Below are 14974 nucleotides of genomic sequence, written 5' to 3' on the forward strand. Positions count from 1 at the left end.
TAATAGGTTTAGCGTGATCCATAGTGGTTGTCCAGGGTGGTAATAGGGTTAATGTGATCCCTAGTGATGGTCCAGGGTGGTAATAGGGTTAGTGTGATCCCTGGTGATGGTCCAGGGTGGTAATAGGGTTAGTGTGATCCATAGTGATGGTCCAGGGTGGTAATAGGTTAAGTGTGATCCATAGTGATGGTCCAGGGTGGTAATAGGGTTAGTGTGATCCCTAGTGATGGTCCAGGGTGGTAATAGGGTTAGTGTGATCCCTAGTGATGGTCCAGGGTGGTAATAGGGTTAGTGTGATCCATAGTGATGGTCCAGGGTGGTAATAGGTTTATTGTGATCCCTAGTGATGGTCCAGGGTGGTAATAGGTTTATTGTGATCCCTAGTGATGGCCCAGGGTGGTAATAGGTTAATGTGATCCCTAGTGATGGCCCAGGGTGGTAATAGGGTTAGGGCGGTCATCAGTCGATTGTTTATGGTGGTAATGATAATAAATGTCCTGCACTATTCTCTAGGAGGGTCACAGTATACAGTAAGCGGAGACGTTCTGTCTTGAGACTGTAGGAGGACTAGAAATGTCTTAGGTTGAATATCCCTGACTCATAGAAGTTCCCAAACTTCTGTTTTTGAGAGTGCTGACTCTTCATGAGGAAACTTCTGGGTGGAGCAGAAACAACTTTAACGGCATCTGATAGTCTCCAAAGTCTTAGTGGTTTCTGGTTCCTGATGGAAAACCCCGGCTGTCTTGTGATTGAGGAAGATAATAAGTGCAGGTCCCAGATTGCGGCTGAGAAGATGGTGATTTCTGACATGGCTGCATTTGAACTATATGGTAACAAATGTTATTTCCCCCAGTGCTGAGTGTGGGATAATCCAGGTTATTGTAATGCAGAAGGTTGTGAGCACCTGGGGTGGGGGGGCTGGACAGGGTTGTACTGGGGTCTGCTGTCACCACAACACTGGTCGGTTCAGCCAATGTCAGCAATGATCCGTGCAAATGGCAGAACCTGTTGCACATCAGCAATTATGGGATCATTTCTTCTGCTTCTTATGATATTATATTATTATATTGTAGTAAGAAAAGCATGGCTAAGTGGAGTCCTAAAATGCACTAAATTTATTCATGACGTGTGCCACAAATACTGGTCTGTCAGCCAACTAAGAAGTGGCGTGAGTGAAAGTGTCTAATATGTCTATCAAGATGTTCCAAATCTAATATGTCTATCAAGATGGGCTAAATCTGTCTGTCTCGTCTACATTGATGCAGCCTTCATCTTAGACAATATTAATACATCTGCCTCATTATCTCTCCTTCTAATAATAATAATAATAATCATGTGTTTAGTATTTCTTCTTTTTCTTATATTGTACTTAATGTCTTTCCTTCTTCTTCTTCTTCTTCATTCTCTTCTTCTCTTGTATTCAGTATCTTTCCTGGTTATTTTCTTCTCTTGTATTCAGTATCTTTCCTTGTTATTTTCTTCTCTTGTATTTAGTATTGTTCCTTCTCCTTTTTCTTACATTGCATTTTGTGTCCTTCTTTTCCATCTTTTTTCCTCTTCTATAATTATTATCATCAATTTTGTTAATGTTGGCCAAAATAAGTTATGTGGCACTGGCCAGTTTCAAGACTGTGTTATATATGTGAAAACTCTCATATCCTTCACATCCTTCATAACCCCCAAAACCACTTTATTCATTCATTCATTTACTGACTTCTAATTGTATATATGGACAGTGATTTCCTTACACTTCTTAACAGTATGGCTTAATCAGGTGAGCGTAATACTCGTCCGTGTGCTGTGCGTTGAAATAACTGACAGCACACGGACCCATTCATTTCAATGGGGCTATTCAGACATGCGTGAGTTTTCATGCTGCGAGTATATGTTGCGTGAAACTCACAGCATGTCCTATATTGGTGCGTTTTTGAAAAGAGGCTGTCACCAGATTATAATCCTCTTTATTACTAGGACCACTGTTATCTACATTACAGCGCCAATCACATTATGTAGGAGACAGAGCACTTATAATGTGGGGACAGCCTCTTTATTACTAGGACCACTGTTATCTACATTACAGCACTGATCACATTATGTAGGAGACAGGACATCTATAATCTGGTGACAGCCTCTTTATTACTAGGACCACTGTTATCTACATTACATCACTGATCACATTATGTAGGAGACAGGACACTTATAATCTGGTGACAGCCTCTTTATTACTAGGACCACTGTTCTCTACATTACAGCACTGATCACATTATGTAGGAGACAGGACACTTATAATGTGGTGACAGCCTCTATATTACTAGGACCACTTATCTACATTACAGCGCTGATCACATTATATAGGAGACATGCCACTTATAATCTGGTGACAGCCTCTTTATTACTAGGACCACTGTTATCTACATTACAGCGCTGATCACATTATGTAGGAGACAGGACACTTATAATGTGGTGACAGCCTCTTTATTACTAGGACCACTGTTATCTACATTACAGCACTGATCACATTATGTAGGAGACAGGACACTTATAATCTGGTGACAGCCTCTTTATTACTAGGACCACTGTTATCTACATTATAGCGCTGATCACATTATGTACGAGATAGGACACTTATAATCTGATGACAGCCTCTTTAAACATCATATGGGCCACAGATACAAGGCCTTGAATGGTCACTAACTGCACTACCAATGCGGCCTTGTCCTGCTTCCCATCTAGACGGCAGGTGCCTGATGTGTTCCCTTGCCCGCGACTGCATGTGTCCCAGTCTGGGTGAGAGATGAAGGGAGACCCCTAGTGGTTGGCAGGGATATATTATAAACAACAGCTGATGTGCCTAAGCACAGAGGTCCCAATTTCCCAACCACTATTAGAATTGTATCAGTTAAAATATAACTTTTATTGGTGTATCTAAATAAGGACATACAACAAACAAAGAGTTAAAATTGTTTTCAAAAGATGGCCAGCATATCATAGGAGGTCGGATAAGTGTGCGTAGCATGTCGCTACAGTCTGGGTGCGCGCGTGCTCTGGCTGCCTCTTTAAGGGTCAACACACTCGTTTCAAAAACTCATCTACCAATCCATGATTGTTCCATGACTATTTATGGCTTTTCCACAATCCACCTGGTAATTGAGCAACATTGGAGCAACCTAGTTGTGTCTTACAAAGGTTCCTGTTTGCATCGGATCCCAGTCCGCTGTTGCTATCCGCTACCAGTCTGTATCCAGCTATCCGCTACCAGCCAGTATCCAGCTATCCGCTACCAGCTTGTATCCAGCTATCCTCTACCAGCCTGTATCCAGCTATCCTCTACCAGCCTGTATCCAGCTATCCTCTTCCAGCCTGTATCCAGCTGTCCTCTACCAGCCTGTATCCAGCTATCCTCTACCAGCCTGTATCCAGCTATCCTCTACCAGCCTGTATCCAGCAATCCTCTACCAGCCTGTATCCAGCTATCCGCTACCAGCCTGTATCCAGCTATCCTCTACCAGCCTGTATCCAGCTATCCGCTACCAGCCTGTATCCAGCTATCCGCTACCAGCCTGTATCCAGCTATCCTCTACCAGCCTGTATCCAGCTATCCTCCACCAGCCTGTATCCAGCTATCCGCTGCCAGCCTGTATCCAGCTATCCTCTACCAGCCTGTATCCAGCTATCCTCACCAGTCTGTATCCAGCTATCCTCTACCAGCCTGTATCCAGCTATCCGCTACCAGTCTGTATCCAGCTATCCTCTACTAGCCTGTATCCAGCTATCATCTACCAGCCTGTATCCAGTTATCCTCTACCAGCCTGTATCCAGCTATCCGCTACGAGCCTGTATCCAGCTTTCCTCTACCAGCCTGTTTCCAGCTATCCTCTACCAGCTAGTATCCAGCTATCATCTACTAGCCTGTATCCAGCTATCCTCTACCAGCCTGTATCCAGCTATCCGCTACCAGCCTGTATCCAGCTATCCTCTACTAGCCAGTATCCAACTATCCGCTACCAGCCTGTATCCAGCTATCCGCTGCCAGCCTGTATCCAGCTATCCTCTACCAGCCTGTATCCAGCTATCCGCTACCAGCCTGAATCCAGCTATCCACTACCAGCCTGTATCCAGCTATCCGCTACCAGCCTGTATCCAGCTATCCTCACCAGTCTGTATCCAGCTATCCTCTACCAGCCTGTATCCAGCTATCCTCTACCAGCCTGTATCCAGCTATCCTCTACCAGCCTGTATCCAGCTATCCATTTCCAGTCTGTATCCAGCTATCCTCTAGCAGCCTGTATCCAGCTATCCTCTAGCAGCCTGTATCCAGCTATCCTCTACCAGCCTGAATCCAGCTATCCGCTACCAGCCTGTATCCAGCTATCCGCTACCAGCCTGTATCCAGCTATCCTCTAACAGCCTGTATCCAGCTATCCTCTACCAGCCTGTATCCAGCTATCCTCTACCAGCCTGTATCCAGCTATCCTCTACCAGCCTGTATCCAGCTATCCTCTACCAGCCTGTATCCAGTTATCCTCTACCAGCCTGTATCCAGCTATCCTCTACCAGCCTGTATCCAGCTATCTGCTACCAACCTGTATCCAGCTATCCTCTACCAGCCTGTATCCAGCTATCCTCTACCAGCCTGTATCCAGCTATCCGCTACTAGCCTGTATCCAGCTATCCTCTACCAGCCTGTATCCAGCTATCCGCTACCAGCCTGTATCCAGCTATCCTCTACCAGCCTGTATCCAGCTATCCATTTCCAGTCTGTATCCAGCTATCCTCTAGCAGCCTGTATCCAGCTATCCCTTAGCAGCCTGTATCCAGCTATCCTCTAGCAGCCTGTATCCAGCTATCCTCTAGCAGCCTGTATCCAGCTATCCTCTAGCAGCCTGTATCCAGCTATCCTCTACCAGCCTGAATCCAGCTATCCGCTACCAGCCTGTATCCAGCTATCCGCTACCAGCCTGTATCCAGCTATCCTCTAACAGCCTGTATCCAGCTATCCTCTACCAGCCTGTATCCAGCTATCCTCTACCAGCCTGTATCCAGCTATCCTCTACCAGCCTGTATCCAGCTATCCTCTACCAGCCTGTATCCAGTTATCCTCTACCAGCCTGTATCCAGCTATCCTCTACCAGACTGTATCCAGCTATCCGCTACCAACCTGTATCCAGCTATCCTCTACCAGCCTGTATCCAGCTATCCTCTACCAGCCTGTATCCAGCTATCCGCTACTAGCCTCTATCCAGCTATCCTCTACCAGCCTGTATCCAGCTATCCTCTACCAGCCTGTATCCAGCTATCCTCTACCAGCCTGTATCCAGCTATCCTCTACCAGCCTGTATCCAGCTATCCATTTCCAGTCTGTATCCAGCTATCCTCTAGCAGCCTGTATCCAGCTATCCCTTAGCAGCCTGTATCCAGCTATCCTCTAGCAGCCTGTATCCAGCTATCCTCTAGCAGCCTGTATCCAGCTATCCTCTAGCAGCCTGTATCCAGCTATCCTCTACCAGCCTGAATCCAGCTATCCGCTACCAGCCTGTATCCAGCTATCCGCTACCAGCCTGTATCCAGCTATCCTCTAACAGCCTGTATCCAGCTATCCTCTACCAGCCTGTATCCAGCTATCCTCTACCAGCCTGTATCCAGCTATCCTCTACCAGCCTGTATCCAGCTATCCTCTACCAGCCTGTATCCAGTTATCCTCTACCAGCCTGTATCCAGCTATCCTCTACCAGCCTGTATCCAGCTATCCGCTACCAACCTGTATCCAGCTATCCTCTACCAGCCTGTATCCAGCTATCCTCTACCAGCCTGTAACCAGCTATCCGCTACTAGCCTGTATCCAGCTATCCTCTACCAGCCTGTATCCAGCTATCCGCTACCAGCCTGTATCCAGCTATCCTCTAGCAGCCTGTATCCCACTATCCCGTAGCAGCCTATATCCAGCTATCCTCTAGCAGCCTGTATCCAGCTATCCTCTAGCAGCCTGTATCCAGCTATCCTCTAGCAGCCTGTATCTAGCTATCCACTAACAGCCTGTATCCAGCTATCCTCCTGTATCCAGCTATCTGCTACCCTCCTGTATCCAGCTATCCTCTACCAGCCTGTATTCAGCTATCCTCTATCAGCCTGTATCCAGCTATCCACTACCAGCCAGTATCCAGCTATCCTCTACCAGCCAGTATCCAGCTATCCTCTACCAGCCTGTATCCAGCTATCCTCTACCAGCCTGTATCCAGCTATCCTCTACCAGCCTGTTTCCAGCTATCCTCTACCAGCTAGTATCCAGCTATCATCTACTAGCCTGTATCCAGCTATCCTCTACCAGCCTGTATCCAGCTATCCGCTACCAGCCTGTATCCAGCTATCCTCTACTAGCCAGTATCCAACTATCCGCTACCAACCTGTATCCAGCTATCTGCTGCCAGCCTGTATCCAGCTATCCTCTACCAGCCTGTATCCAGCTATCCGCTACCAGCCTGAATCCAGCTATCCACTACCAGCCTGTATCCAGCTATCCGCTACCAGCCTGTATCCAGCTATCCTCACCAGTCTGTATCCAGCTATCCTCTACCAGCCTGTATCCAGCTATCCTCTAGCAGCCTGTATCCAGCTATCCTCTACCAGCCTGTATCCAGCTATCCACTACCAGTCTGTATCCAGCTATTCTCTAGCAGCCTGTATCCAGCTATCCCTTAGCAGCCTGTATCCAGCTATCCTCTAGCAGCCTGTATCCAGCTATCCTCTAGCAGCCTGTATCCAGCTATCCCTTAGCAGCCTGTATCCAGCTATCCTCTAGCAGCCTGTATCCAGCTATCCTCTACCGGCCTGTATCTACCTATCCTATACCAGCCTGTATCCAGCTATCCGCTACCAGCCTGTATCCAGCTATCCTCTACCAGCCAGTATCCAGCTATCCGCTACCAGCCTGTATCCAGCTATCCTCTACCAGCCTGTATCCAGCTATCCTCTACCAGCCTGTATTCAGCTATCCGCTACCAGCCTGTATCCAGCTATCCTCTACCAGCCTGTATCCAGCTATCCGCTACCAGCCTGTATCCAGCTATCCCGTAGCAGCCTGTATCCAGCTATCCTCTAGCAGCCTGTATCCAGCTATCCTCTAGCAGCCTGTATCCAGCTATCCTCTAGCAGCCTTTATCTAGCTATCCACTAACAGCCTGTATCCAGCTATCCTCCTGTATCCAGCTATCTGCTACCCTCCTGTATCCAGCTATCCTCTACCAGCCTGTATTCAGATATCCTCCTGTATCCAGCTATCCATTACCCTCCTGTATCCAGCTATCCTCTACCAGCCTGTATCCAGCTATCCGCTACCAACCTGTATCCAGCTATCCGCTACCAGCCTGTATCCAGCTGTCTGCTATCAGCCTGTATCCAGCTATCCTCTACCAGCCTGTATCCAGCTATCCACTACCAGCCTGTATCCAGCTATCCGCTACCAGCCTGTATCCAGCTATCCTCTAGCAGCCTGTATCCAGCTATCCCGTAGCAGCCTGTATCCAGCTATCCCGTAGCAGCCTGTATCCAGCTATCCTCTAGCAGCCTGTATCCAGCTATCCTCTAGCAGCCTGTATCCAGCTATCCTCTAGCAGCCTTTATCTAGCTATCCACTAACAGCCTGTATCCAGCTATCCTCCTGTATCCAGCTATCTGCTACCCTCCTGTATCCAGCTATCCTGTACCAGCCTGTATTCAGCTATCCCCCTGTATCCAGCTATCCACTACCCTCCTGTATCCAGCTATCCTCTACCAGCCTGTATCCAGCTATCCGCTACCAACCTGTATCCAGCTATCCGCTACCAGCCTGTATCCAGCTGTCCGCTACCAGTCTGTATCCAGCTATCCTCTACCAGCCTGTATCCAGCTATCCTCTACCAGTCTGCCTCCTGCTGCATACTACCAGTTCAAATCCTACTGTTCGCCTTCAGTCGGCACCCAACTGGCTGTGACAAGCCTGAAGCTTCCTACCTATTATGAACTGTGTCGTCTGATCCACATCCATCTGCCAGTGCTTGCACCCTCATTGTACTACACCATTGTATCCTGGTCCGCTGGGCCAGCCGCTACTCACATGGGGATCACCTCAAGAGGCAGCGACCTGGTAGTCTCCCTACAGCGAAGTCCAGGTCCCAGTAGGGGGGGGGGTAGAGGGTGCAGACAAGGGAGGCTACTTAGTTAACGCCCTTAGAGGTGGCCTCAAATTCATACCGGTGGAGTAGCCCAGTGGGTTCACAGCCCGCTGGTGGTAACAGCCAGGGGATTAGGATGGCAGAATATACTGGGTTATAAATTATAAACACTTTTTGGTACTTTTCACTATGTGTTTGTGTCACTTCACTCTGCACTTAGGAAACCTATTAACCTCTTCCTGAGAGCCCTGACCACTCTTGCTGTGTCTCCGTAAGCACCCCGTACCCTTTCATGTCCTCTCATTTTTACGACATGTTTCTTCAGACTTTGGACCATCTTCTGTGCCCTTTCCCCTTCAGAAGTAGTTGAAATTGTAGGGGGCAGGAAGCGTGAGGCTCCAGAAACAAGAAGAACAAGAGACATAAGAAGTAAAGATCTATAAGCAAAGTGACGGAGGAGATCCAGTGACTTGTATGTTATAGAGACTGCGTGCAGTCCACGCCAGTCCTGGAGAGCTCAGGACATACAGTCCCTCATACAGATCACCAGATTAGGGTTAGTGATGTAAGTGAATGTCAGTTGTCATAGTGTAATCTATTGATGCTTGTATAATCCCAGGATGTGCTGAAGTGTGTAATGGCAATTATCAGCATATCAATGACAGGTTGACTGCTAAAGGCTTCAGTAGGGATCAGATTGGATTATGTCGGGATGAAGAATATTTCAGTGGTGGAGGATGCGGGCAGCGCATGAAGACTAATATTCCAGGGAAGGCCATTCATTATGAAAGTGCTTATTCAGTAAGAGGATGAGCACAGGCCGGGAGCCAAGTGGAGACCAATGACCACACAATGAATGTTTACCTGACGAGTAACGCTGTATGTTCCATATCAGACACAAATCACTGCTTACAGCACAAAAATACAAAATCATTGACTAAAAGCAAAACTTTCCTACAAAGAACGTTTCACATTGTAACTGTATTAGTGCCCCTGATGCATGATGGGTGAGGAGAACACCAAATAGTAATAATACTGATAATAAAACTGACACTCATAATAATATGGATAGTCCTAATTATATTTATAATATTATACAAAACTAATAATAAAACTAATAATAATGAATAATACTAATACTGTAGTGATGACGCTGCTACTTTCACTTATGGATCAGCAGAGTTATTATTCCATTTTGACTGTTAAATGATGTGCTCTCTATACTGATGATTCCTCACTGTATATAATATCCTCCACACTGTATATATCTCCCTCACTGTATATAATATCTCCCTCACTGTATATAATATCCTCCTCACTGTATATAATATCCTCCTCACTGTATATAATATCTCCCTCACTGTATATGATATCTCCCTCACTGTATATAATATCTCCCTCACTGTATATAATATCCTCCTCACTGTATATAATATCCTCCTCACTGTATATAATATCTCCCTCACTGTATATAATATCCTCCTCACTGTATATAATATCTCCCTCACTGTATATAATATATTCCTCACTGTATATAATATCCTCCACACTGTATATATCTCCCTCACTGTATATAATATCTCCCTCACTGTATATAATATCCTCCTCACTGTATATAATATCCTCCTCACTGTATATAATATCTCCCTCACTGTATATAATATCTCCCTCACTGTATATAATATCCTCCTCACTGTATATAATATCCTCCTCACTGTATATAATATCTTCCTCACTGTATATAATATCCTCCTCACTGTATATAATATCTCCCTCACTGTATATAATATATTCCTCACTGTATATAATATCTTCCACACTGTATATAATATCCTCCTCACTGTATATAATATCTCCCTCACTGTATATAATATCTCCCTCACTGTATATAATATCTTCCACACTGTATATAATATCCTCCTCACTGTATATAATATCTCCCTCACTGTATATAATATCTCCCTCACTGTATATAATATCTTCCTCACTGTATATAATATCCTCCTCACTGTATATAATATATTCCTCACTGTATATAATATCCTCCTCACTGTATATAATATCTTCCACACTGTATATAATATCCTCCTCACTGTATATAATATCTCCCTCACTGTATATAATATCTTACACACTGTATATGATATCTCCCTCACTGTATATAATATCTCCCTCACTGTATATATCTCCCTCACTATATATAATATCTCCCTCACTATATATAATATCCTCCTCACTGTATATAATATCTTCCACACTGTATATAATATCCTCCTCACTGTATATAATATCTCCCTCACTGTATATGATATCTCCCTCACTGTATATAATATCTTCCACACTGTATATATCTCCCTCACTGTATATAATATCTTCCACACTGTATATATCTTCCACATTGTATATAATATCTTCCTCACTGTATATAATATCTTCCACACTGTATATAATATCTTCCTCACTGTATATGATATCTCCCTCACTGTATATAATATCTTCCACATTGTATATAATATCTCCCTCACTGTATATAATATCTTCCACACTGTATATAATATCTTCCACACTGTATATAATATCTTCCACACTGTATAAAATATCTTCCTCACTGTATATAATATCTTCCACACTGTATATGATATCTCCCTCACTGTATATAATATCCTCCTCACTGTATATAATATCTCCCTCACTGTATATAATATCCTCCTCACTGTATATAATATCTTCCTCACTGTATATAATATCTTCCACACTGTATATGATATCTCCCTCACTGTATATAATATCTTCCACACTGTATATAATATCTTCCACATTGTATATATCTTCTACACTGTATATAATATCTTCCACACTGTATATAATATCTTCCTCACTGTATATAATATCTTCCTCACTGTATATAATATCTTCCACACTGTATATGATATCTCCCTCACTGTATATAATATCCTCCTCACTGTATATAATATCTCCCTCACTGTATATAATATCCTCCTCACTGTATATAATATCTTCCTCACTGTATATAATATCTTCCACACTGTATATAATATCTCCCTCACTGTATATAATATCTCCCTCACTGTATATAATATCCTCCTCACTGTATATAATATCTCCCTCACTGTATATAATATCCTCCTCACTGTATATAATATCTCCCTCACTGTATATAATATCCTCCTCACTGTATATAATATCTTCCTCACTGTATATAATATCTTCCACACTGTATATGATATCTCCCTCACTGTATATAATATCTTCCACACTGTATATAATATCTTCCACATTGTATATATCTTCCACACTGTATATAATATCTTCCTCACTGTATATAATATCTTCCTCACTGTATATAATATCTTCCTCACTGTATATAATATCTTCCACACTGTATATGATATCTCCCTCACTGTATATAATATCCTCCTCACTGTATATAATATCTCCCTCACTGTATATAATATCCTCCTCACTGTATATAATATCTTCTTCACTGTATATAATATCTTCCACACTGTATATAATATCTCCCTCACTGTATATAATATCTCCCTCACTGTATATAATATCCTCCTCACTGTATATAATATCTCCCTCACTGTATATAATATCTTCCACACTGTATATGATATCTCCCTCACTGTATATAATATCTTCCATATTGTATATAATATCTCCCTCACTGTATATAATATCTTCCACACTGTATATGATATCTCCCTCACTGTATATAATATCTCCCTCACTGTATATAATATCTCCCTCACTGTATATAATATCTCCCTCACTGTATATAATATCTTCCTCACTGTATATAATATCTTCCACACTGTATATAATATCCTCCTCACTGTATATAATATCTTCCACACTGTATATAATATCTTCCTCACTGTATATAATATCTTCCACACTGTATATAATATCTTCCTCACTGTATATAACACCTTCTTTACTGTATATAATATCTTCCACACTGTATATGATATCTCCCTCACTGTATATAATATCCTCCTCACTGTATATAATATCTCCCTCACTGTATATAATATCCTCCTCACTGTATATAATATCTTCCTCACTGTATATAATATCTTCCACACTGTATATGATATCTCCCTCACTGTATATAATATCTTCCACACTGTATATAATATCTTCCACATTGTATATAATATCTTCCACACTGTATATAATATCTTCCTCACTGTATATAATATCTTCCTCACTGTATATAATATCTTCCTCACTGTATATAATATCTTCCACACTGTATATGATATCTCCCTCACTGTATATAATATCCTCCTCACTGTATATAATATCTCCCTCACTGTATATAATATCCTCCTCACTGTATATAATATCTTCTACACTGTATATAATATCTTCCTCACTGTATATAATATCTTCCACACTGTATATAATATCTTCCTCACTGTATATAATATCTTCCTCACTGTATATAATATCTTCCTCACTGTATATAATATCTTCCACACTGTATATGATATCTCCCTCACTGTATATAATATCCTCCTCACTGTATATAATATCTCCCTCACTGTATATAATATCCTCCTCACTGTATATAATATCTTCTACACTGTATATAATATCTTCCTCACTGTATATAATATCTTCCACACTGTATATGATATCTCCCTCACTGTATATAATATCCTCCTCACTGTATATAATATCCTCCTCACTGTATATAATATCTTCCTCACTGTATATAATATCTTCCACACTGTATATGATATCTCCCTCACTGTATATAATATCTTCCACACTGTATATAATATCTTCCACATTGTATATAATATCTTCCACACTGTATATAATATCTTCCACACTGTATATAATATCTTCCTCACTGTATATAATATCTTCTTCACTGTATATAATATCTTCCACACTGTATATGATATCTCCCTCACTGTATATAATATCCTCCTCATTGTATATAATATCTTCCACACTGTATATGATATCTTCCACACTGTATATAATATCTTCCTCACTGTATATAATATCCTCCACACTGTATATAATATCTTCCTCACTGTATATAATATCTTCCACACTGTATATAATATCTTCCTCACTGTATATAATATCCTCCACACTGTATATGATATCTTCCTCACTGTATATAATATCTTCCACACTGTATATAACATCTCCCTCACTGTATATAATATCTTCCTCACTGTATATAATATCTTCCACACTGTATATGATATCTCCCTCACTGTATATAATATCCTCCTCACTGTATATAACATCTTCTTTACTGTATATAACATCTTCCTCACTGTATATAACATCTCCCTCACTGTATATAATATCCTCCTCACTGTATATGATATCTCCCTCACTGTATATAATATCTTCAACACTGTATATGATATCTCCCTCACTGTATATAATATCTTCCACACTGTATATAATATCTCCCTCACTGTATATAATATCTCCCTCACTGTATATAATATCTCCCTCACTATATATAATATCTCCCTCACTGTATATAATATCTTCCACACTGTATATAATATCTCCCTCACTGTATATAATATCTTCCACACTGTATATAATATCTTCCACACTGTATATAATATCTTCCTCACTGTATATAATATCCTCCACACTGTATATAATATCTTCCTCACTGTATATAATATCTTCCACACTGTATATAACATCTCCCTCACTGTATATAATATCTTCCTCACTGTATATAATATCTCCCTCACTGTATATAATATCTCCCTCACTGTATATAATATCCTCCTCACTGTATATAACATCTTCTTTACTGTATATAACATCTTCCTCACTGTATATAACATCTCCCTCACTGTATATAACATCCTCCTCACTGTATATGATATCTCCCTCACTGTATATAAAATCTTCCACACTGTATATGATATCTCCCTCACTGTATATAATATCTTCCACACTGTATATAATATCTTCCACACTGTATATAATATCTCCCTCACTGTATATAATATCTCCCTCACTGTATATAATATCTCCCTCACTATAGATAATATCTCCCTCACTGTATATAATATCTTCCACACTGTATATAATATCTCCCTCACTGTATATAATATCTTCCACACTGTATATGATATCTCCCTCACTGTATATAATATCTTCCACACTGTATATAATATCTCCCTCACTGTATATAATATCTCCCTCACTGTATATAATATCTCCCTCACTGTATATAATATCTCCCTCACTGTATATAATATCTTCCACACTGTATATAATATCTCCCACACTGTATATGATATCTCCCTCACTGTATATAATATCCTCCTCACTGTATATAATATCTCCCTCACTGTATATGATATCTCCCTCACTGTATATAATATCCTCCTCACTGTATATAATATCTCCCTCACTGTATATGATATCTCCCTCACTGTATATAACACCTTCTTTACTGTATATAATATCTTCCACACTGTATATAATATCTCCCTCACTGTATATAATATCTCCCTCACTGTATATAATATCTCCCTCACTATATATAATATCTCCCTCACTGTATATAATATCCTCCTCACTGTATATAATATCTCCCTCACTGTATATGATATCTCCCTCACTGTATATAATATCCTCCTTACTGTATATAATATCTCCCTCACTGTATATAATATCTTCCACATTGTATATAATATCTCCCTCACTGTATATAATATTCTCCTCACTGTATATAATATCTCCCTCACTGTATATGATATCTCCCTCACTGTATATAATATCCTCCTCACTGT

General features: G+C 41.2%; 1 protein-coding gene across 2 annotated transcripts in view; it reads left to right on the top strand.

Annotated features, from left to right (window-relative positions):
- Positions 1-690: 690 nt before the first annotated feature.
- Positions 691-14974, top strand: part of MARCO (macrophage receptor with collagenous structure) — a 60697-nt gene continuing 46413 nt past the window's right edge. The window contains exon 1 of one of the 2 annotated variants that reach the window (XM_075831036.1): positions 691-830. In XM_075831036.1, coding sequence (XP_075687151.1) covers positions 725-830 — 106 coding nt within the window. In that variant the 5' untranslated portion in view covers positions 691-724. The remainder of the gene's footprint in view (positions 831-14974) is intronic. The other variant, XM_075831035.1, reaches the window with a different exon arrangement.

The sequence above is a fragment of the Rhinoderma darwinii genome, chromosome 6 (genome assembly GCF_050947455.1).
Source record: "Rhinoderma darwinii isolate aRhiDar2 chromosome 6, aRhiDar2.hap1, whole genome shotgun sequence".
Lineage (NCBI taxonomy): Eukaryota > Metazoa > Chordata > Amphibia > Anura > Rhinodermatidae > Rhinoderma > Rhinoderma darwinii.